The 22819-nt window shown below is 39.4% G+C and overlaps 1 protein-coding gene across 1 annotated transcript in view; it reads right to left on the reverse strand.

The window, feature by feature from the left end:
• Positions 1-8495: 8495 nt before the first annotated feature.
• The window catches only part of LOC108673990 (inter-alpha-trypsin inhibitor heavy chain H4-like), a 35903-nt gene continuing 21579 nt past the window's right edge, over positions 8496-22819 (reverse strand). Inside the window, exons 8-15 of the mRNA XM_047883415.1 lie at positions 16424-16639; positions 14820-14990; positions 13747-13962; positions 13138-13221; positions 12237-12453; positions 11244-11403; positions 9606-9771; positions 8496-8886 (exon numbers count right to left, since the gene is read on the reverse strand). Coding sequence (XP_047739371.1) covers positions 8851-8886; positions 9606-9771; positions 11244-11403; positions 12237-12453; positions 13138-13221; positions 13747-13962; positions 14820-14990; positions 16424-16639 — 1266 coding nt within the window. The 3' untranslated portion in view covers positions 8496-8850. The remainder of the gene's footprint in view (positions 8887-9605; positions 9772-11243; positions 11404-12236; positions 12454-13137; positions 13222-13746; positions 13963-14819; positions 14991-16423; positions 16640-22819) is intronic.

A 22819-nucleotide genomic window follows, 5' to 3' on the forward strand; every position in this document is an offset into this window, starting at 1 on the left:
TGAGAAAACTGTCTTCACCGACAGAATAACAACAGTCAAGGAAACATTCATAGAAAGATCATATGCACTCGCTCACACGTTACCAATGAAGAGAACGAACATGTTTCTTATTGCTTACGCGATACCGTTGTTCTTTTTGCCGCTGCAGGCGACCTGTGTGGCTTGTTACAATGTCTACAGTGAATCTACATAGACAACGCAATTACACGAAGAGACGACCATAATCTAGTAGACACTAGCTATTGAAATGCAGGAGTCCTGTGCAAAAATGAGACCCTCTCGATTGATAGTTCACCTACCCCCACAGCCCGCGAGCAGTGGATGTTCACAGAAACCATCATGATTGCGAAGACCGAGTAAGGTATCTTGACTCAGAGGTATGAGAAGTTTTTAACATCTCTATATTGGTCATGTGAAGAACACAATGTGACGCACGAATATTATTAGGTAAGTAACCACAATAACCTGATTAACAGTAGTGACCAAAAAGTTCCTAGTAATGGCACGAACGAGATGCGATAAAAATTAACTTCTGTGTTAACTTCATTTATTAATTCAAAAATTGTTATTTGTTAAAAGAATGATTCGAATCTGCTTAATTGCTATTGTAAATCTTTTTGCTATTGCAAATCGTTCTTTTCACTTACTATTTTTTCAACCATTGCACGATCGCGGATTCTAGGCAAATAAGATAAGATGACGATTTTTCAAATCAAATCGGATCCATATTTAATGGTAATAATGGCAAGATTCGCACAGAAGATTCCCCAAGAACCTTCAAAGATTAAATACAACTGTAATTTTTGATATTGCACTAATTTCAATACTTTTTATTTTCCAATGAAGTAAAGACAAATTATGCACTGAGAAAAGAAACTTCCTATTGAAGTGAATCACAATCGAGTAAGTTTTCTCTTATGACGAAAAGAATGGGCAGGTGATAAGATCGCTAAACCATCGTACATGTGTACGCTTAATTACTCCTACTTTTAATATTAGTATGTCTAAATGTGACCAATTTTAAATGTAATGCTAAACTCGTACCTAAGTTGAAATCCTGAATAACATACAGGGTTTTTGGCAGCTTTTCCTAAGCTTCAACTCGCAGCCTTTGTGCATTGAGTCTGGCAACGAGAAACAAGATCAAGTGCATTATGCGCTGATAGGCCTGGAGTTAGGCGTCCCGGAGTAAAATGATCGTACAGTACGGCCTAGCACAGAGTAATGCACAGTCTACAGTCGGAATAATACTGCGAAGTGAAAAATGTTTATGCCATGACTATGAAAAAAAATTGCCGTGATATTAAATGCAAACTAAAGTTGAAAATTAAATGCAAACTAAAGTTGAAAATGAAAATCTTATCTTGATCAGAAGTTCTTCAATGACGAAATAAATTGTTTCCATTATTACTAGAAGATTGACAGAAGATTTGCGCTTCATACACCGGTAATGGATAAGGTATGCTAGCGTTTATACAAGAAAGACTTGGATGTCAGCTTACGAAAAATGAGATTAATACACGAAACTCCTTTGCCTAGAAGTTTAGAATGGCGAAGTTTAAAAAGCCTGAGTAACAACGGGATGCCAGTCCCTGATACAGCATTTACAAGTAACACAACATCGGCTTCATGTAGCAGTGGTGCCAACAGGACATAAGAGTGCCAGCACTTCTCGGGGGATTTACGGGAAGGTGCCTTCCTCGAGTCGTTTGTATGTCTTCACAGCTGTATTGACGAATAAAGATTTAACAATGCAGTCGATAACGATTGAGTCCTATAACTGTAAGGCAGATAAACTGCATCACAAAAATGAGACCGTGCAACATTGTCAATGTAGAAGTGGGAGTCTCCTTCACAAAAAATTACACAGAAGTTTCATATGAGCTGCGTCGAAATTAAAAATGAGGATTCGAAATGAAGCGTAGTATGAAGAAAAAGAAATCCTAATTTTCAATATGAATGTTTCAGTCATATGCCAATAACACAAAAAAATTGGTTTTGTTCACCATATGAAACCTGGCGAATTCGACTTAACAAAACTCACAGTAGGAAACTTATTACATAAAAACCTTCCGGTAATACCTATTAGTAACAGTGCGGAAAAACAACTTTTTCTGAAACTTTTTTATATGTAAGCTAATTACCGAGATTACCCTGTCTAATCTGACCACATTGAAGAGTCTTTAAGAAAAAGAGGATATATTGCAACAGGTTCCCATGAGGGCAAACGAAACTTCTATTCATCCCCTTGATTGCAATCACTCAAACAAAATTTAACGGTTCAAAATTTAAACACTCAGATCTGGCATTTCAGATCAGTAGTCTCACTTGCGCAAAGAACAATAACGTACATAGAAAAAAACGGCAAGGAAATTCGTACCCACAGCTCACTCATCCGACCAGGAACGCTGTGTTTGCATAAATTTTTCATTAATTATTAATCCTTCTAAAAATCAGAGATGTAGCGACGACACTGATAATTCAGAAAACAATACCTCTGATAGTAGAACGATTCCGTCAAGTGCTCTAATGTTACCCTTCATTAGAATTTACCCAAAATTCGAATAGTTAACGATAAACATTATTCGACAATCTTTAACTTCACTTCATTTAAATTCCCGTTGAATCAAACAAAAGTCAATTTCATCCAAAGTTTTCTCATTCCAATGTACGAAACATCCAGTGCACGCAATCATAAGTTTTAAGGCTTCCTTTGGAATTAGGACTTTTCGCTTTGATGTGACAGCAGTCCAACGTGAACATTAAGGGTTATCAATCACGTTCGTTATTTCGCTTAAAAGACTTATAAGATGGCAAAAAATATCCTGCTGACTAGTTAGTAGTGAAAAATTCTTGCCTTTCACCTATCAATTCTACGACGCTAGAAGTTGATAATTCAAAGGTTCATCACCGTCTGTGCCAGACCTTTGCAAGTCCGTTGCACGAGAGACAGCTATGCGCAAGGCAAAAATTTATTGTAAAGATTGAGACGAGCACAGACTACATCACAAACATTTAGTATTATATTATTAATACAGATAGTTTAAGGAGATAATAAATCATTCTGCACCATTCAAATTTTAAGAAAAAATTATTCGTTGTGGGAACATTTCATTTACACTAGTTCAATATTACGAACGGCATCGCATTACAGCACGTTCCCAACAACGGTAAAACTTGAGACAAAACACGATTTACCTTCACCTCACATTCGCAATAACTGCAAATGCAGGCGATTAAATCTATTGGTACACTAGATCCACTGTAAAAGCAGCACAGAAAGAAAAAAAAAGTTAAGAGGTTTGGGGTTAATAATTCGGGGTAGCTAGAGCATATAAGTATTGCATGAACGTTACTCTCAGCCACTCTGAGTCACTCTTTCACTGGGGACATCATTCATCGAAACCAGTCATGAACAACATCCCCTTTGAATGGGGATATGAGTCAGAACATTGTGGCGACAGTCGTATGTGCTCGGCCTTTTGGAAGACCCAAAAGTGAAAGAAAGAAGTACGTTATTCTTTCGAAATGTCGCTCACGAGAGGTCAGTCTTGGAAGAACGCAGGGGTACGCAAAAAAAGATTTTGAAATTTTCGAATTCAAATTACTTTTATCGTTAAATCTCATGTATTGAGCAAATATCTAACTGAACAATATTCTCGAGAAGTCAACCTACACAGATCATTCTATTTGACCAAAGAGTAAAACTGATAGAAGATCCAAAAATATACCTTACCGATACTTAACCGTTCCGAGAAATTTTCCATGAATTCGCCCAATAAATTTGTCTTCGGACAAAAGGTTCCACGACACAACTCAGCAATTAAGGAGTGACGCTACAATTAAATATTTATAGTGAAAAAGTAATAAATAACTTAATCCTAAATCATTAAGAAAAACGGCTTGAAATAGGTGAATAAGAAGGAAATTAACGCATTCTACGCAAGCACACTTACAAAATACTACTTTCACGGAGAGTTCAGATGAGAATAGATGTTGTGTCAAAGAATCAAAAAATAAATACCCTTTTTACAGCTTTAACAATAAACTTCATCGGGCCCGTGTAATATAAATAATTATAAGTAGCCCTGACCTTGTGAGGCGCTCGGTGGTTCAGTCCCCACATGTTCGCAGTAAATTATTCTTCTTGTATTAGCTAGAGGGCCACTCCAGCATAAACTTGGTGCGTAAGCTCTATCGATTGTTCCACTATTGTTAAGAACAGAGTTATCCATAATCTAAATCAAAATAACACTGACTTATTTACATCTCAACAATTTCAAGAATGTTTTTCGAAAAACATTAAAACCGGAAGCAAGTAAGACAAGTGTCCCGACTATGAACACCAAACACGCAGAGTTGCGGCGTGATCGGATCCGTTGGCCTCATCGTCAAACACTCGCGGAACTTCATTATCGTTTTTAATTTTTGCTAATTGGTCAAACAAATAATCGTCATGTGGTCGTAGAATGGTCGTCACACTGGAAGTTAATAGCAAGTACATAGCGCCTTATATACAAGTAGTCGCAAACAACTTGCATCAAACATGTCATCCTTTTAGTGGTTCAAGGAATTTATTAATTCAATGGGATCAAGTTACTTAGCTAGAAATTTAGCAAAGAAGAGAATGCAACAAGTTCGACAAGTTTGACATCTTGCAAGTTGTATTGTGAAAGTATTTAGTATATTTTATCTAAATATTTGATAGAAGAAATCAGATTTCAGTTTATACATATTGCAATCAGGAAAAATGTTCTGATATGATACTTATCATTCGTCTGTATATGAGAAGTGACACGTCTCCAGCTATCAACTTCGTGATTAACATTAATAGAGAATTGGCACTGATTTTCAACATGATATAGTTAATAGTATGGTTATCATTATGTATTTACCATTATTATCAATAAGGTTAATTATTAGTAAACAATGCATCGTAACAATATTTGTGAGACTAGTTCATACTAAATTAAGGGTAGCGTGAGTATCGCTCCTGCGATCCATATGGTTGCACCGGACGAGCTTTAGCTTGTGTCCGCAATTGCAATCGAACAGCAACCATCATCATCACCATCACCACCATCATCAAGCATTGTAGTAAAACTTGATCAGATTTAATTATCAACTACTAACACACGATTGGCCCAAACGAAGAAAATAGTTATTACTAACCCTGGAGAGTTTGGTCGTAGATAATTTTTATTCACAATGATAGGAAGAGAATAAATTTGTTAATTAACGTTTGCCCAGCATAAAAACCGTGACTACATTCAGTCAACGTTTTCTCGTTGAACGTTCCCTTGTGGAATAAAGTTCATCGCTCAAGTACCGAAAACAGAGGTAACTCATTTGGCAGTAATCTGTTAGCAGACGGTTAGTTTATTCGGTACATGGCTCAATGGGAAAGCCTTATCAAGTTCATCGGACAAATAACGCGGCATCAACACCGTAAAAAATATAACACTATTTCGACGAGACAAAACTCGCGACTCTATGCACTAAAATACTACGACACTCGTTCTCTTCCGACTGAAAGCTTTGCAGAGATTTGTAGCAGATCTTAGATATTCATTTAACAATATAACACGAAACAGCGGTCAACGATGTGCAAGTTGGTGCTATTGCGCAATAACGATGTGTCCAGCTGACGCTCAGGGCGTACTGGGCGGGTATATATAACAATCAAACGAATCTTCCACGAGAGATTAATGAACGATTCGTGCGAGCATAAACTTACTTTTGTGTCTTTTTCTTGAGAATGATCATAATTTATTTCAGTTATTTATTATCGGCTGCTTTATGCCAAATTGTTAATTTGTTTCGTCATTTCGAGTGCAGTGAGAACCATTATTAAGTCTCGCTCCAGAAAAAATCTGCATACAACGGTTTGCATTTTGGATAAGAAAGCGGCTGATAGCTCGGTGACTGTGTGGGCACAAATTGCTTAATTTCGTATCCTAATCACTATATATGAGATTTTTTCTAGGGTAACCTGCAACATAGAATAATGATCGGAATAGTGGCACGTTAGCCTCCTTAATTATGCAATAAAAAATAGAAATACATTATTGTTTCACTATAAAAATGAAGCAAAAAATATTTAAGTCCACAAATAAAAAGCGTTAAGGTTGCTTGTGATGCCTGAACTCTCGGTGTTCATTCATACGTCACTTAAACACAGGTACAACAATATTAGGCGTCACCGCCATTTATTCTTCCTCCTTGCAAACTACGCACGGTAATCGTGAACAATGATCCAGACCAACGACTGCTAATATATTCCTGAAATTATTAATATCCTTAAATAATAATTGGAATTAGCAACCAATACTTCACGTGCCAATTTCGTTAGATCCGTTTTTTGGCCTAGAAAATTTTAAAACCCCATCAAGACGCGCACAATATTCGCACCATCTCATTTATCGCATTAAAAAAAGGACATCATCCACAAAAATCTCCCTCTCACTTGCATGCACCTTGAGATGACGCTAATACTACAAACTTTCCTATAAATACTTTCTCATATACATGTTGAGAAGGTTTGTAGGAATAATAAAAAATGAATTATATATAGGTTAACTTATCTAGCTCACAAGTATAGATTGAGGAAATGTCAACTCATGATGATTGGGTAAAGCAATGGTCCATCTAAACCAAACGATTGAACAGGTTTAGGTTCAGAGTTGTATCAATGAGCCAGCAAAGGGCAGAGGAGCCTGAACCATACGGCGCTACAGCCTCAGGGACAGGCACCAATACGACCGTCTTTGTAGCTCGCATATTTCTTGCGCAATAAATGCTTAGGTGCAATACTCGTCTTTAATGAATTCCTATTCAGTGTGCATGTATAGTTGCCCACTGATGTAAAAGAGCCTAAAGTTAAGAACACAGGTTTGGCTTCTGACATCATTCCTAAGGAAATTTTATAAAGAACTGACTACCGTGCATTTGTTAAATAACATTTTTAAACAATCAACCTTCTTGTTAATATATTCATTCCCTTCACATAACTCTAACAAAAAATAAAATGAGCATCGTTGGTACATATTCAAAACGCGTTTTCCGTACACCTACTGTAAATAAACCTTAAGGAGACGTTATATGTAAAGCGTTGAATTGCACGAGAAGAACTCGCATGTGACCCAAGCAGCAACAAATGCAGTTCACCAACAGGCTGCAACATTAAAACTTATCGATGTGTCAGCTTATGTCTAGTTATTGTCACGGCCGCCGTTTGCAACGAAACTGCTTTTTTAACCAAACCCGGCCAGGAATTTCAAGAATATAGAATATATTTTGAAACCTCTTTTCTATTCAATTCAAGGGGCATCTATCGGTTGAATCTAAGCGCATGTCTATTCTCTCGGAATTACTTTTAGAAGCTAATGGTTGGGTAACGCAATTAAATGTATACGATAATGCATCGTTGGTCACTAAGAAAAGGCATTTTTATACAGTAGGAAATGCTTCAATACCTTGGCTCAAGTGGTGCCAGTAATTCTTAAATGCGATCAAAATTAGTTTGAAAACATCCGAAGAAGCGAACACTAATCTGACCCTGCGTGCCGGGTTCTCTCACTTGTGCGTCCTGATGTTGCCGTATATTGTGAAGGTCTTTACAGTGGAGAATCTGGACTGGCAGCGAATGTATATTTGCAATCGAAGTTGATTTCGAATCGCTGAACAATGTATATTTGCAATCTTGACGACGCGTTTTTCAGCGCCGGAACCCAGTTTTGTGCGTGGAATGCCGTAGCTGAATTTAGAGTTTCTATTGCGGCAAATGTTGTAGCTTCTGAGAAAATTTTTTTTAGGCTATGGCTTACGAGATAATTTTCTAAGTTACGGTTGATGAGATAACTTTTTAAGATACCGCTTAATTTTGTCAGGGTCACGAATTAAATTTACCATTCGACGCCATTCGATCAATATGGCAGACAAGAGTTGAGCTCGGGATAAACAGGGTATTTAATGTTGAATAATTTTACAGGTTTTGCTCATCACACGCTGTAGGGATGCTCATCACACGCTGCAGGGATGTTCATCACACGCTGCAGGGATGTTCATCACACGCTGTAGGGATGCTCATCACACGCTGCAGGGATGTTCATCACACGCTGCAGGGATGCTCATCACACGCTGCAGGTCCACGCAGAGTTCAGTTCGTTGATGGTCGCCTGCCGAGGTTCAGTAGCGACGATTTTGATTATATTTAACTTACTCTACTGAGTACCCTAATAGGCTGCAATAAGAAAAATTCTGAAATCTAAGTGAACACTTTGTAATGGATTACTCCTACGGGCAAAAAAATAATGTTTATCGCACTCAACCGCAAATTTATGGGTCCTAAAATTTCATCCCGCATTATATTACGCACACAGCATGCAAGATCTTAGCATTTTCTTACTTCTCAGATAAAATTGTTTTTTTCTCTTGGTAATACTTTTTAATGCTTGTATAACTAAAATGTTCGCTTCGCCAGAACATAAAGAACACAACACACCAAATATTTCGTCACTGCCACTGTCTAGTGCACGCGTTTACACTAGCCGCATGCGGAGGCACATTTTTCACAGTGATTTAAGAAGCAAATTCTCTGTACTCTTCACCGCTGAACGACGATTCAAGTTGTGCACGTTTTCAAATCCCGAGTTTTTGCCAAACGCGCAAAAAGTTCCGGTTATCGTATTAGCTTTTTCCTTGCAGCACAATATGATTGAGATAACTCATGCCTTCATTTTGGGATTCCATGCAATTAACAACTTGGAAAGTACAATAATCCAAGTAAATCACTGCTCCGTTTGTTTCTTAGTATGTGCGTGATTGATGATCGAGCTGCCTCTAGTGATGTCACGAATTGATCGTAAGCTGAATTCCGCCCCACAACTGAAACAAAAATATCATTAGTAAACTGCATCGAGAAAAGGTGTCAGCGTGCAACGATATTAAATCATGGCATAAATAACCAACAATAACTCGTCAGAAGCACGCACTGCTGGTAGGAAAATAAAGCATCAATACAGGACAATAATAATGACGTTTAAGAAATAGATGCAACAATCGCGACAGTTCCAATGCTCCACCTGAGAACTCGTAACAAACCATTAATTAACTCACTGGTTACTCGCTTTCAACCATCGCCGATACAATAATATTTAACTCCAATCTTAGACCTACATGAAAGAATCTCTAAAAAATTATCAGTGAAATTATTAAATTTCACAACTAATTGTATTGTTATAAACATCGTATAACAAGATGTAGATGATACGCATCTGAATTGGCCGAAACAAAAAAAAAATTAAAGATATTTCTCCACCTTGCATTCAAAAAGGAATCATCATTTGACATATAAAGTAGTAGTAACAAGTTGAAAAATATCAAAAAATTTGCATAGACCTCACAAATCTCGATGATATCCACAAAATTATCTAGGTTGTTATTTGTAACAAGCAAAAACGTACGAGAATTATTAGAAGCAAGGGTAGGTCCAACTCACACAGCTAAGTTAGATTAAATTCAATAATAAATTTCAATCAAATTGTATTTTAAAATTCTACTTAGACAATTCCGAATGTAAATCTTAATCCTGATGAATATCTCACTCGAGGCGAAATGTAGAGAGCCCCCAAGATAAGCACCAGACCCCAAGTGGGGGGCTGGGAGGCCCCGTGTCCCCCAGAGGCGGGGGTGTGGTAAGTCTTGGAGATCATCTGTGGCCCCAGCGCGTTGTACTCTTCGTATGGGTAGTCCCCCGCGTCGCTGAATATCCTGCGTCAGACGGTACGTGTATCTAGTATATATAATATATCATATCCTGCGTGAGACGGTACGCGTATAAAGTATATATAATATATCATATCCTGCGTGCATTTCATGGGGCATAAGACGCTACGTATATATAGAACATATCCTGCGTGAGACGTTACGTGTATAGTATATATATAACATATCCTGCGTGAGACGTTACGTGTACTATTATATATATAACATATCCTGCGTGAGACGTTACGTGTACTAGTATATATATAACATATCCTGAGTCAGACGTTACGTGTATACAGTATATATAATATATCATATCCTGCGTGAGACGTTACGTGTATAATTATATATATAACATATCCTGCGTCAGACGTTACGTGTATACAGTATATATAATATAACATATCCTGCGTGAGACGTTACGTGTATAGTATATATATAACATATCCTGCGTCAGACGTTACGTGTACTAGTATATATATAACATATCCTGCGTCAGACGTTACGCGTATACAGTATATATAATATATCATATCCTGCGTGCAATTCATGGGGCATGAGACGTTACGTATATATAGAACATATCCTGCGTGAGACGTTACGTATATCTAGTATATCTAGAACATATCCTGCGTGCAGTTCATGGGGCATGAGACGGTACGTATAAATAATATAATAATATATATAACATATATCCAAGTTAGGACTGGCAGCATGCCACGCCCGACGATGCGAACAGTCGAGCTCGAAGCGTCACCATAAAGTAATTTATTTTCTGAACTGTTGAAAGATTTTTACGATTCAAAGGGAAACCGATATAATTCTGTAGTTGGTGTAATAGTTCAATAATGATATCTTACTACTTGTGTCTTCAGAGACAAAAACTTTGTCGCATTTGATTCCTATAAGTAATAACTTAATCAGAAAAACAAATACTTTACTCAATTGGCTTGTGAATTGACAATTCGAAGAGTGTCGTAAAATTAACTTAGTGTTTATGTAAGCGGATAATCTTCTCGTTGGTGACACCCGTCAGTTTAAGCGAGGTTAGCATGTATAAATGTGAATAGGGATACAATTAAGCCAAAAATATTATACATCAATCCAGAAAAATGTTCGAATCACTTCAAAATTAACCCCCAAGCCGATTTGCCCGTATTAATCCCAGCACAAATTCTACGGCATCATGAAATACAGGGAGATTTAGCCACAAAAAATTCATATTTCTAAAAAGCTTCATCGCGCAATAAAGGAAGATCGAGTTGTGGCCGCCCTTTGCACTGAGGATAGAAAAAATATAACTCAGTACGCACTGCAGTGAGTGACAGGGAGCGCATTTTCTCGTCGACGAAAACGTGAAGTCACGGATGGACAGCCAGACGGACAGAGAGACAGACGGACAGACAGACGGACGGACAGGGCGAGCACAATAGTGTATTCTTTCTATAAATGAGAAAATGCGCTACAAGGACTCGCACCTTGGAGCGAGGTCGTAGGCGCGGGCCATGTTGTCGGAGTTGAGGTGCTCCAGGTCGTCCTCGGAGCCTGGGGGCGACGGGGACGCGTGGTCATCCCTGGAGGCGGCGTCTGGGTCATACCACTCGCTGTCTGATGACTCGTTGCGGTGATACTCGGTGGCTGGGGGGCAAGCAATTGTGGCTAGGAGGCAAGTGCAATTCAGTTTTGGTGAGGCTTGGATTACTGTCTTGAAAAATATTGCCGCTGGCGCTTTAATACGCAGATCGTTTATCAAACTATTTAATTTAGAGAGGAAAATAGTTTAAAATGTTTATTCGTACTAAGACGATTACGTGAACTAACGCATGAGTTCTTAAAAGTTATCATTCAATGGAGCCAAGAAAGAGCCATTATGTTCCCCTGTTTTTGCTTAGTTGGAGTGCGTGGAGTCAGTAGCAGACTCCACGGCACCGCCGCGTTCACAGCTCACCATCACACTGAACTCCACTCTTGTATGAAGTAAGCGATGAACATTTCCTTGATTCTCGAGCTATTTATTTACTACAGATGTGCGGTAATAAATAAATTAACAAACAAGTAATTGCGCAGTGGAAAACTTTCTGCATTGCAGCGGCTTTTAGGGTCTGCATACATTTTCTTAGCGGCAAAAGAATGGCAGTACTTTTTTCAAATGGTATATGTACAAGGTATTCCAAAATCTTCATTTCACTGTCATAGATACTTTGGACAAAAAACGTTAATGCGAAAAATGGAGTGTCAGTCCTCTAGATTACCAGCGTCTATAAGCCGCTGACGATGTACAAGTTATTCAAAAATCTTCATTTAATTGTCAGATATACATTTTAGTTAAAAACCGCTAATACAAAACGTGGAGTGTCAGTCCCCAAGACTAACAGCGTCTATAAGCCATGAATGTGTCCATGTAATGCAGGCCTTTATTTAATAACACAATAGTCTTTGCAATATGCGACACATGATAAGCTCGCACACACCTTCGATGCCTTCGACAGCCCCGTCGAGTTCGCTGGACTCTGTGGGCGCGTCGGCCTCCACTACAGGAGGACGCTCGCCTTCGTCGAGCTTCGTGTCGGGATGAGCTTCGTCAGGTAACTTGTGGACGTCTTCGTTGTTATCTTCCTCGTAGTCTTTGCAGTGCTCCTCGTCAGGCTGCAGCACCACCAGGGACGTCAAGGGTGTCACGAAGTGGTTCTGAGAAAACCAACCATAATTTAAATAGTAGGGTAAAATGAAGTAAACTATTTGTAAATTATCTGCTATTGTTGTGACTATCCATCATTAAAATTAATTGTAATATGTTATTTAGCACTTATTTTTGGCTCTGTGTCAGGAACAAAACTGACCAAAAGTACCAAAAGATAATTTTACGTTTCAAAGACTGCCAACAAATGCTTCAGCTTTGGGATTTTGCCAGCTATTATGTGTTCAATAGGGCGTAATTTATACCTCAAAAAAATTCCTGGAAGTAAAAACGTTAACAAATGCAATAAAGTGACAGCAATCACGTCGCAGTCTGTAATAAGAGTTCAGTCAGAGCCTCTAGCACAGTGGTTCCCAAACTTTTCCAGGCTGGCGTCCCCTTTGGCTCCCCAGTGAATCTCTAGCCCAGTGAATTTTGAATAAAAATTCCTAACTACCAAACTGTGATTAATTAGCTCGTGAAAATTTATTCGAGTCCGAGTCATGTTCTACGCGTGTTGTGTACAAATCGTCAAACAAACGTACGAACTTCTGACTTCGACTTCACGGACTGCCGCCCCCTACTGCCCCTTTCTTCCTCACTGCCTCCTCCCCCCAGATCTCTCCACCGCCCACAGGGGGACGATATCGCCCACTTTGGGAACCACTGCTGCAGGACCGAACCGACGCACAGACCTGCAGCGCCAGTGCGATGGCCTTGCGTCGGGCGGCGGCGCGGGCGTGGTGGCTCGAGGACGACTTCTCCGCCTCCAGGAGGTCCTGCGGCATGAAAAAACAATAATGGTGAGTTATATCTTTAATTAAATTGCATGAAGAAGACAAACATGATATTAAACCGGAACTTTCTATTTACCTGAAACAGTCGAGGTTGAGACCAAAGCGTGTCGTTACTTATCAACAAAAACGTTACTTTATTGAGCTTCAACGTGACGAGTAATATGATAAAAATAATGGGTATTTTTCGGCAACGGAATTTATTTTTGCTTCAGTTAAGAGGAACTTTATCGTGCTGCACTCTGGACATAACGGATCAAATATCTTCTAAACTGATCAACATGAAAGTGAAATAGCTTTATCACAAAATATTCATTTGGGACTAATGTTGCCTTATAAATGATAGATATAATTTGAAGGAATGTGAACTTAAACACTATAGAAGAGATTTGCTTCCATAGCGTTCGATTTTTCAAAATAGTGCAATCAGCTGCCAGAGCTAAGACCTTAAACAACATCAGATATACATCGCAGAAAAAAAGGGCGAATTAACTAGGAATGAGAAGTAACCTTGACACTGAGGAAGGCCCAGAGTCTCCTGACGAAGTTTCGCGGCGTAGGGGCGAGGTGCAGGTGACGCAGCAGATGACGGTCAGGTGGAGACACCAGGTTCCAGACGGTGACGCCCATCGTAATCTCTCCGTTGCGTCCGTGTCCGGTGATGTTCGCACGAATCGTCGCGCCGTTAGAGCTTCGTGTCTGTCCCGACACTACGAGCTCGCTTCCCTGACGCACCACAATATTGTGTTAACATTTAACGTGCTAGCTCTGGTTAGCGAAATTTTTAATAGGAATGGATCTACCGTTCGCTGAGAATAATCTTTTCGTACATTTTAAGCCTCTTCAATTGCCAAATTTCATGAATGTAGCGTCTAGTAAAAAATTGTTCTTTCTAAAAATGCTGGTATAAATGAGAGCACATTTCTGGAATTTCCTTTGAAAGTTGAATACCATCTAATTTTTTACTACTTCTGTTCTGCATACAGCGAAGTAATTGTAGAAATGCGTCACGAATATGTCGTCATTTGCCTGGGCAGACATGTAATGCCTTTGCAGGAATTGTGATGTTGCATCTTGATCGTAGTGGCCTCTGAAGTAGTAGTCAAATGCGTCCAGGTCGTAACCAAGATTGTTCTAAATGCCTCCAAGTCGTTACTAAGATTATTCTAAATGCCTCCAAGACGTAACCAAGATTATTCTAAATGCCTCCAAAACGTAACCAAGATTGTTCTAAATGCCTCCAAGTCGTAACAAAATTGTACTAAATGCCTCCAAGACGTAACCAAGATTGTTCTAAATGCCTCCAAGTCGTAACTAAATCGTTCTAAATGCTTCCAAGTCGTAACCAAGATTGTTCTAAATGCCTCCAAGTCATAACCAAAATTATTCTAAATGCCTCCAAGTCGTAACAAGATTATTCTAAATGCCTCTAAGTCGTAACCAAGATTGTTCTAAATGCCTCCAAGTCATAACCAAGATTGTTCTAAATGCCTCTTAGTCGTAACCTAATTCTTTTAAATGCCTCCAAGTAGTAACCAAAATTGTTTCAAATGCCTCCAGATCGTAGTTAAGATTGTTCTAACCTTGAAGTAGTTGTAGAAGTGCGTCTTGGTGAGGGAGTCGAGCAGCACGGAGTCGTCCGTGTAGGAGAACTGTACGTCGAGCAGTAGCGGGGTGGCCAGCTCGCGGTAGAAACCCTGTAGTTGTTCCGCGACGTCCACATCCTCGTAGATACGTCGTGTAGCACCACCGTGCTGCACGGTGACACGGGGCCATACTTTCAAAATTCGCTAAGAGAACGTTAGTACTCACGCTTTATTTTCTTGTCTATGATTGATGGATTTGGCTTGAAAGGCCGTCAATGATTGGCTAATGAACTTAAGATCTCTTAACTTTTTTTGAAAGTATGGGCCCAGGTTACCAATCTCTACACAGATGAGAACTTATATTGAAATATTTTAGACTTATTTAAGCAATACTTATCACTCTCTTAAATAATTAATTGATAATTAAATAAGAAGAAATCACACTGGCTTAATTAACAAGTCAAATTCTTCAAATTTTTATTCTTTGAGTAATTCAAATTTTGAAACAATAGCAAATTTATCTCCTTATGAACAAGAACTTAGTTCAAGTCATTTACTTAGTATAGATTATCATAAAAGCTGATCAGTTTCAATACGACTTAACCCAACCTGATAATGAAATTGCCAGCGACAGCATAACCTTTTTCATTAACCAGCCCATTCCTTCTATTATAACATACAAGAAGTTTTCACAGCAAAAATTGGCAAAATAGAACGTTCAGCAGCAAAGATAAAGATTATTTGCTTGCGGTCGCGGACGTAAAATCTCCTCGCTAATGTTTCTGCGGTCACTTCATTGTGAACGCGTAACTGTGTGGTGTGCGGTGTCAAAAGTCGACATAATTGGCCCATATTTCTTTGAGGAAAACGAAAATGCATTAACGGTGACTGCTGCTCGGTACACGCAAATAATTGACATATTTTTCTTGCCCAAACTGGCTCAAATGAATGTTAGGGATATCTGGTACACACAGCGCGATGTTCAATGGATATTCTCTAAGACAACATTTTACACAGCGCCTCATCTCCTTGAGAGGTGAACTTCTTCGGCTTGTCCGATCCCCCGGTTTAGCTCCGTGTGATATTTTTAATCAATTGTTTACAATGACTGTCCAAGGACCCTACCTCATTTGAAGAACAACATACGCCAAGCCATCGCCAACATAACCGTCAATAAGCTTCAGCGAGTTGAACGAAACTTTAAAAAATCCACCAGGTGAATGAATTGACCATGGGGCCGTTATTTGTCTGATGTCACGTTCAAAACTAATTGATACCTAAATTATTTTAATATCTTTTTTAATAAAATTTCTATTCCAAAAATATCTTTACTAGTTTTTTCACTGAGCTTTCAAATCAGGAAGTTTCTGCGCATCACCCTGTACGTCATAGTTCATTACCAATTAAACTAAAGTAAGCGCATTCACGTAATTACGTAATGAAATTGAATAAATAATACTCCTTTTGTATTTTGGTGGCGACAAAAATCCGCACATTACGAGCTTGCGCTAATATTTGAAGCAAAATCCTAACACTATGCTTACATCCTATAATCCTTCTAATTAATCTTTCAAGTCGTCTTTCTTTCACTCCTTCGTCACCTGGAGTGCGAGCTTCTCCAGCAAGTCCTGGTCGGCGTCCTTGCCGAAAGCGAGCGTGAAGATGGCGGCGCGGTGCTTGTTGCGCCGGCGCGCGTTGTCGAGCAGCGTGCGCGAGTGCGTGACGCCGTGCGTGGGGCGGCCGTCCGTGAGCAGCACCAGCAGGTGTGAGATGACGTGGGCAGCGCGGCCTCCGCCTCCACCAGTAGACAGTGCCTCCTGAAAAGCAGGCGAGTCATCGTGTTTAATGATTTATGCAAACTGCATTTTTGTCGTGGGGGCAAATGAATCTTGAATTAACTTCAGGATTAACTTTTTAACTTTGAAAGTCATAGGAAAATGTACTTTCAATTGTAGAAATAGGAATACAGGTAGAGAGTGCCTCTTGAAAAGCAGGCGAGTCATCGAGTTTAATGATTTATGCAGACTGCATTTTTGTCGTTGGGGCAAATGAATCTTGAATTCATTTCAAGATGACTCTACAGATAACTTTTTAACTTTGAAAGTAATAGAAAAATATGCTTTCAATTGTAGATATAGCAATACAAGATTCCTATTTCTATAAGAGACTCGACTCATTGAATCAGTACAAGGTTTAAAATGCATTTGGAAAGCTATCATTATTTACATTATTTTTATGTCGTGAATGTTCTGATGAAAAGCATTTAGCTAATTATATATTCCGAGTTACTATCACCTTGAATGTAAACTAAACCATTGAACGTTTTCGTTCCAAATTTGTTCTTGGTAGAGTCTCATCGCTAGCAGAAAAGAAACACTGAAGTTGTATCAGGCTTCGGTTCTGAATCAAATGAAATTAGTTGCAACAAAAATCTTGTGAACTTACCTTGAATATAAACACTCTTTCATTCTACTGCACTCTTAAGCGCGAGGTTTGGCCTAACTCGTCCACTTTTTTGCAACATAAATCACATCAAAGGACGCACTGCATTGCAGCTAAAGCTTGCCTCATTCACACACGCTTCGTAAACAGAGAAAGTATTTCCTGTTGCCCAAATAAGACAACAAAGAAACAATCACTATTGATTTTCATAAGAGTGGAAGCCATGCAAAACATAATTGGTATAATTAAAAATAAAATTTTGTTATACTAACCTGTTAATATGCAAAATTTAAATCAGTATGAGAGAGACCGTGAGTGAGAACACGCAAGTAAAGCAGAACAACACATCAAGTCATGCGTCAGCAGTCAAGAGCCTTGAAAGACCTCCGTCAGAGAGCCTGTTTTTGCGTCATGAAATAAATTGGAGTCGTAAACCAGCTCAGAATATAATCTGGATTATTCCAGAACATAAGACTTCCTCCGTGTGCACAGAGAATCGGCTAAAAACGTTGTCACCTAAACGTCGTTTCCGCAGAGTAGCGATATTTTACCTGACGCACTGAGGGTATAATAGCAAAATTTGTTCATCGGCAGTACAGCCTTTCGAGTTTCGGAAGCTCAACCTCAAGAAAACTGACTTCTCTTCTAGCTTTAATTGCACTTCAGATTGAAAAATTCTATTCAAACCAATTTCTCAAATGCTCTTATGCCGCAAAATAAGTTATATAACGATAATAGAGCATGATTTATTCAAGGTAGTGACTACAGATTCACGTTAAATGACAAGCGCCACTCGCAGGCCGAGGATGAGACGATCGAACTCGGCGCTCGGTTGTAGACGCGCAATGAAGAAAAAACAAATAACTTCTTTGGTTTTCTTTTCCTGATACTCAGTTTAGTATCAGCAGTTGATGGGGCTTTGGGAATAACTACAAGGGTTGAAGACGCTCATTGCTAAGTCATGGCATTGATAAAGTTAGGTATAATACTTCTTTCCTTTGCTTGGACGTACTTTTGAGCTCAATGCTTGGAAGTGGCGCGGAAAATTATCTTTCTTGCAAGTATTTAGTTTAAACGTATATTGTAGAATGAATAAAGAAGTTAAAGATCATTTCTGTGGTGTTACAAGATACATTATTTTACTACATGCATGTGGCTACAATCTCCGGTGCCACCAAATATTTTAAATGCATTGAGTGACGGGAGGTACCTATATTTCCTAAAGCCTCCTTGTTTAAGTGTGAAGAATTTCATGGTGTGACTGGCCGGTTAAAATATTCGAAAGTTTCGGCGGAAAGAAGAAGACGTAATTAAACTTAACAAACATACTTCATGTTTTCTTTGAAAAATAACTGTCTACGGTTTCGGGGTATTATGGAATAATGTTTGAATTAAAACAAGCAGAATAAAAAATTAAGGTCATCTAACTATAACGTAAATTGATTCTTAATGTTTGGAAAAAGTGAGAGAATGTGGCCGTTCGTGTCACTGGGAGGGTGCATATCGTGTCACAGAGAGGGTGCATATCGCGTCACTGAGAGGGTGCATATCGTGTCACTGAGAGGGTGCATATCATGTCACTGGGAGGGTGCATATCGTGTCACTGAGAGGGAGCATATCGCGTCACTGAGAGGGTGCATATCGCGTCACTGGGAGGGTGCATATCGCGTCACTGAGAGGGTGCATATCTACCTCACGACGGCAGCAGGTCGACACACAGCGCCTGCTTCGCCTAGAAAGAAAAGTGAAATAAAAACAAATATTATGAACGGTGCCTTTAAAAGGTGCTCTTGAAAACAGGATACTCGTGAATGAAAATGTGCATTTCAAAATAACAACAAGCAGCTTACTTATCTGAGATGGCGAAATGCCCATGTGCCTTGGAATCAGTGCTAGTTATGCGTAAGACATAACATAAATTTAAATTTAGTGCAATTAAATTTAGTGCAAGTAGAGTGCACATTGCTGGTAGACGTGACTTGTCTGCGTGCAAAATGTGCTAAGAGAAACAGGAAATAATGCGTGCCAAAGATCATTAATTAGCCAAACACATTTACATGAACTGAAACAAATTACCGAGAAAAGTCTACTGATTAAATAATAACTGTATAAATGCCGCCCTGCGTGAGTTAGGAGAATTGAATGAATGCGGATGGCAAATGCAGAATGCGCTGGATATTGGCGATGGAAATAAAACATGGAGGATCATGGAGCTGTGGAAAAATGATATGAACATTCAAATGGCAAATAATAACATCAGTAAGTATGGGAAATATAAGAGCGACCGCAGTTGATATTCAACACAACCAGGGACAAAAATGAGAGTAAACTGTGTGCTAAAAATTAGCCCTCATCACAGATACCTTCCTTGTAATACTACAAATAATGAATATAAATCACCCGCCTTGATTGATCGTCTATTTTTTTTTGTACTACATAGATATCTTATTTCGTACACCAACAACTTGTGAATTCAAATATGAAATTTCTGAAGTCAAAGTCAAGCCACAGCCGATTATTTGTGCGGCGGACGACAGCAGCTGTCGATTTAGCTTTCTCAGCCTCCTTTTGTTAAAAATTTAAAACCTGTAGCCCGAACTCGTCAATACGAGAACAGATCAAAATTATTACGATATTAAAGCAATTCCACGTAATGCTTTGGTCAAGCAGCATCATAAGTTTAATCGAAAGAGGGGGTATATCCCTGATAATTCTAAATGACTTCTCATGTTTATTTTCATCCCATTCGCCGGTGTATGTTGACAGACACTGTGATACTTGAAGAGTTATCTATTCTGCGTCTAAAGCTGTGACTCTTTCAGCAAACGCTTTTTTCAATTTCGAAACGATAATTTCGGGCCATTCCTTCATGAATTTCTTCTTGGCAATCGAAATGTTGGAAATGAATGTAGAGTATATTTGTGTTCATTGATTGGAATCCATCGGACGTCAGGAATCCGCTATTTATTTAGCCGAAGGGCCTATTCTTGGGCAGTCCAAAAGATATTCACCCTCGCATGGCACCGATTAGCACATTTCCGCGGAGCATCATAACAAGCTATTGAATAGTTTCTACAAAGCTCAGGAAAAAAACATTCCTGAGCAACAGAATATAGGAACAGAACGTATTCCTCAATAAGGTGTCAACATAAGTAGGAACATTGTAACAGGATACAATTCAGTCACTGCACGTTAACTCGATACATCCACAGCACTATCATAGCTAGTTGAGATGACCGATAATGGCAATGCTCGTCCTGTTCACTCAAGACTCTGCCCCTTTTCCAGCCAACCAAGGAGACGACGAAACGCAGAATAGAGAACCAAAAAGCAAAATAAATTATTTCATTCGTGAAATGACGGTTTATGATTTATGATGCCAACTACGTCCATCACAAACACTGCTTCCGAGATTTGAGGAAACGAATGAACAAACTTCTTACGAACGCTTGTTTTGTGCTGCCTTCAGCACATACCGCGGTATTCAGATGTCGAGGTGGATTTATGCTCCTTCATAAATCCGTGCCGTATCTTGCGGACCGACCGTATCATACAAGTTGCATGGCTTCCCTGCCAGCTGTAATCGACGTGGTTGCTTTGAGCCTCATGAGGTCCCAGGGAAAACGAGATCACACAACTCGCATGGTAACAAAAAGCTATTGATTAGAAACTCGGGAGTACAATAAACTAAGCTCCGTTCTGGATGTGTAGAGGTGCGAATTTCTCTTGGAGAGTCTGTCCCTTATGTCGGTGCTCCCAGTGTGGCGGCTGATAACACGAAAGGCTTTTTAGGGCCAGGCCTCCTTCATCCACTAAATATTCCACTGAGAAAGTTTCCGATGATTTTTTTTTACCATGCAGGCCTGCGTCACATTCTTCTAACGCTGCAACCCGGTTGTGACTCCACTCCTGTTTCGATTTCCTCTTCTCTGCTATCCTAGTTATAAATACCATCCAGCACACTTGAGTGTTTGTCGTGTCTGGAAAAACTCACGAAGCCTCGATCCACTTCAGATCTCATTAAAACTTCAGGAAGATACAAAAAGATTTCTCCAATTGACGATTATGGCTCTTCTTTTAAACACTTGATGCCAATGACTATTCAGGGTCAGCCTCCTAAAGATCTCCGTTCCCTTATCTAGGATCGACATCGTGGGGGCAGATCTGACGGAACATTTTCACGGCGTCAATGACCGGTGTAAAGTCCAGGAGACCTTATTTTTACCCGATGAATACGACAACCGTTAACGGACTCAATCACCACCTCTTACACTTGGTCCCTGCTCCACGTATGTGTTAATGATCCCAGTTGCGTTTGAAGAACTGTGGACTCCTTGCTTATAGTTATAGACAATATTTCCCCTCCAGTGACACGTACGGCAGGCAAGGTGATTTTTTCGCTTGGCGGCCGCTACCTACAACAAAATTCGAGCTACTCCAGCCTCTCTCAGATTGTGTCGGAAGGAACCTTGCTCCCTTACTCTTACTACTAGGCCATAACACGGCTTTAGGCAGATTATTGAAATGATCTACGCGCTCTGTTTGGGTGCTCCAATAGCATCTACAGACATTAGTGCGGGTAGTGCGGAAAAACCCTATATCTTCCACTCATCTCTGTGCTCCATACTTTTACTGATGGGTCAGCTCCGATGAAATAATTCCATTCCGATGACTATTAAGCTGAAGAAAGAGTGTTCACGTCTTTCGGCCCTCGGAAATTCATCCACGGGATTCGGTGAACGAATCCCGGCAGATAAAGCCAATTTACAGATAGCGGCTACCGCTTATTGATGCTGCTGAACTCCGAACTGTTACAAAAAATATTTAAACCGAAATAGAGTTTTCAGGTTGCCTGTGATCAGGGCTCTTAAAACAAAGTATAATAATCATGGATTATGGAACACGACAAATTACATATGAATTGCAGTGACGATGACACCTGAAATGATGTTATTATAGAAATTAATAAGAAGCTGCGTGAAACAGAGTTATGCAGTAATGACGACTGCGATGACGCTATTCTGTAATGAAATTCTTGTAGCCATTTGTTGAATCCAAAATTTAACTTCAAAGGTGATATCGGTTAGACGGAAATAGTCTTGAAGATATATTACCATTTCTTTTCTGATGGCAACCTTTGCTCAGAGGCTACATCGTTTGTCTCGATGCAACGTAGCAAATGCACCTTTACTCGAGCCCCACACACGTTTGTAAATATAAACTTCAATAAATTATGATAGGTCGAGCAATTAATCATCAAGTCAAAAGATCTCACTGAAGAAGAATGCCTGTAAAAGTAAGATGTGAAGTATGGTTTGATAAATAAAATCATCTGCAGTGATACGACGCGATAAATGTTTGATTATGAAAGCTGTTGATTGATACGAGGTTAAAGCATGGAGTGGTAAGGCGACTGGTTGTGGCGGTGACTGATGACCAACGAACAATGATGATGCTACAGAATCTGCAAATAAATTGGAATGCGTGCGACATGAGCTGTACCAGAGAGTCGCGCTGTAGGTCAGGCTGCGCGCACCATGGTGGTAGAGAGTGCA

The sequence above is a fragment of the Hyalella azteca genome, unplaced genomic scaffold (genome assembly GCF_000764305.2).
Source record: "Hyalella azteca isolate HAZT.00-mixed unplaced genomic scaffold, Hazt_2.0.2 contig12830, whole genome shotgun sequence".
Taxonomy (NCBI): Eukaryota; Metazoa; Arthropoda; class Malacostraca; order Amphipoda; family Hyalellidae; genus Hyalella; species Hyalella azteca.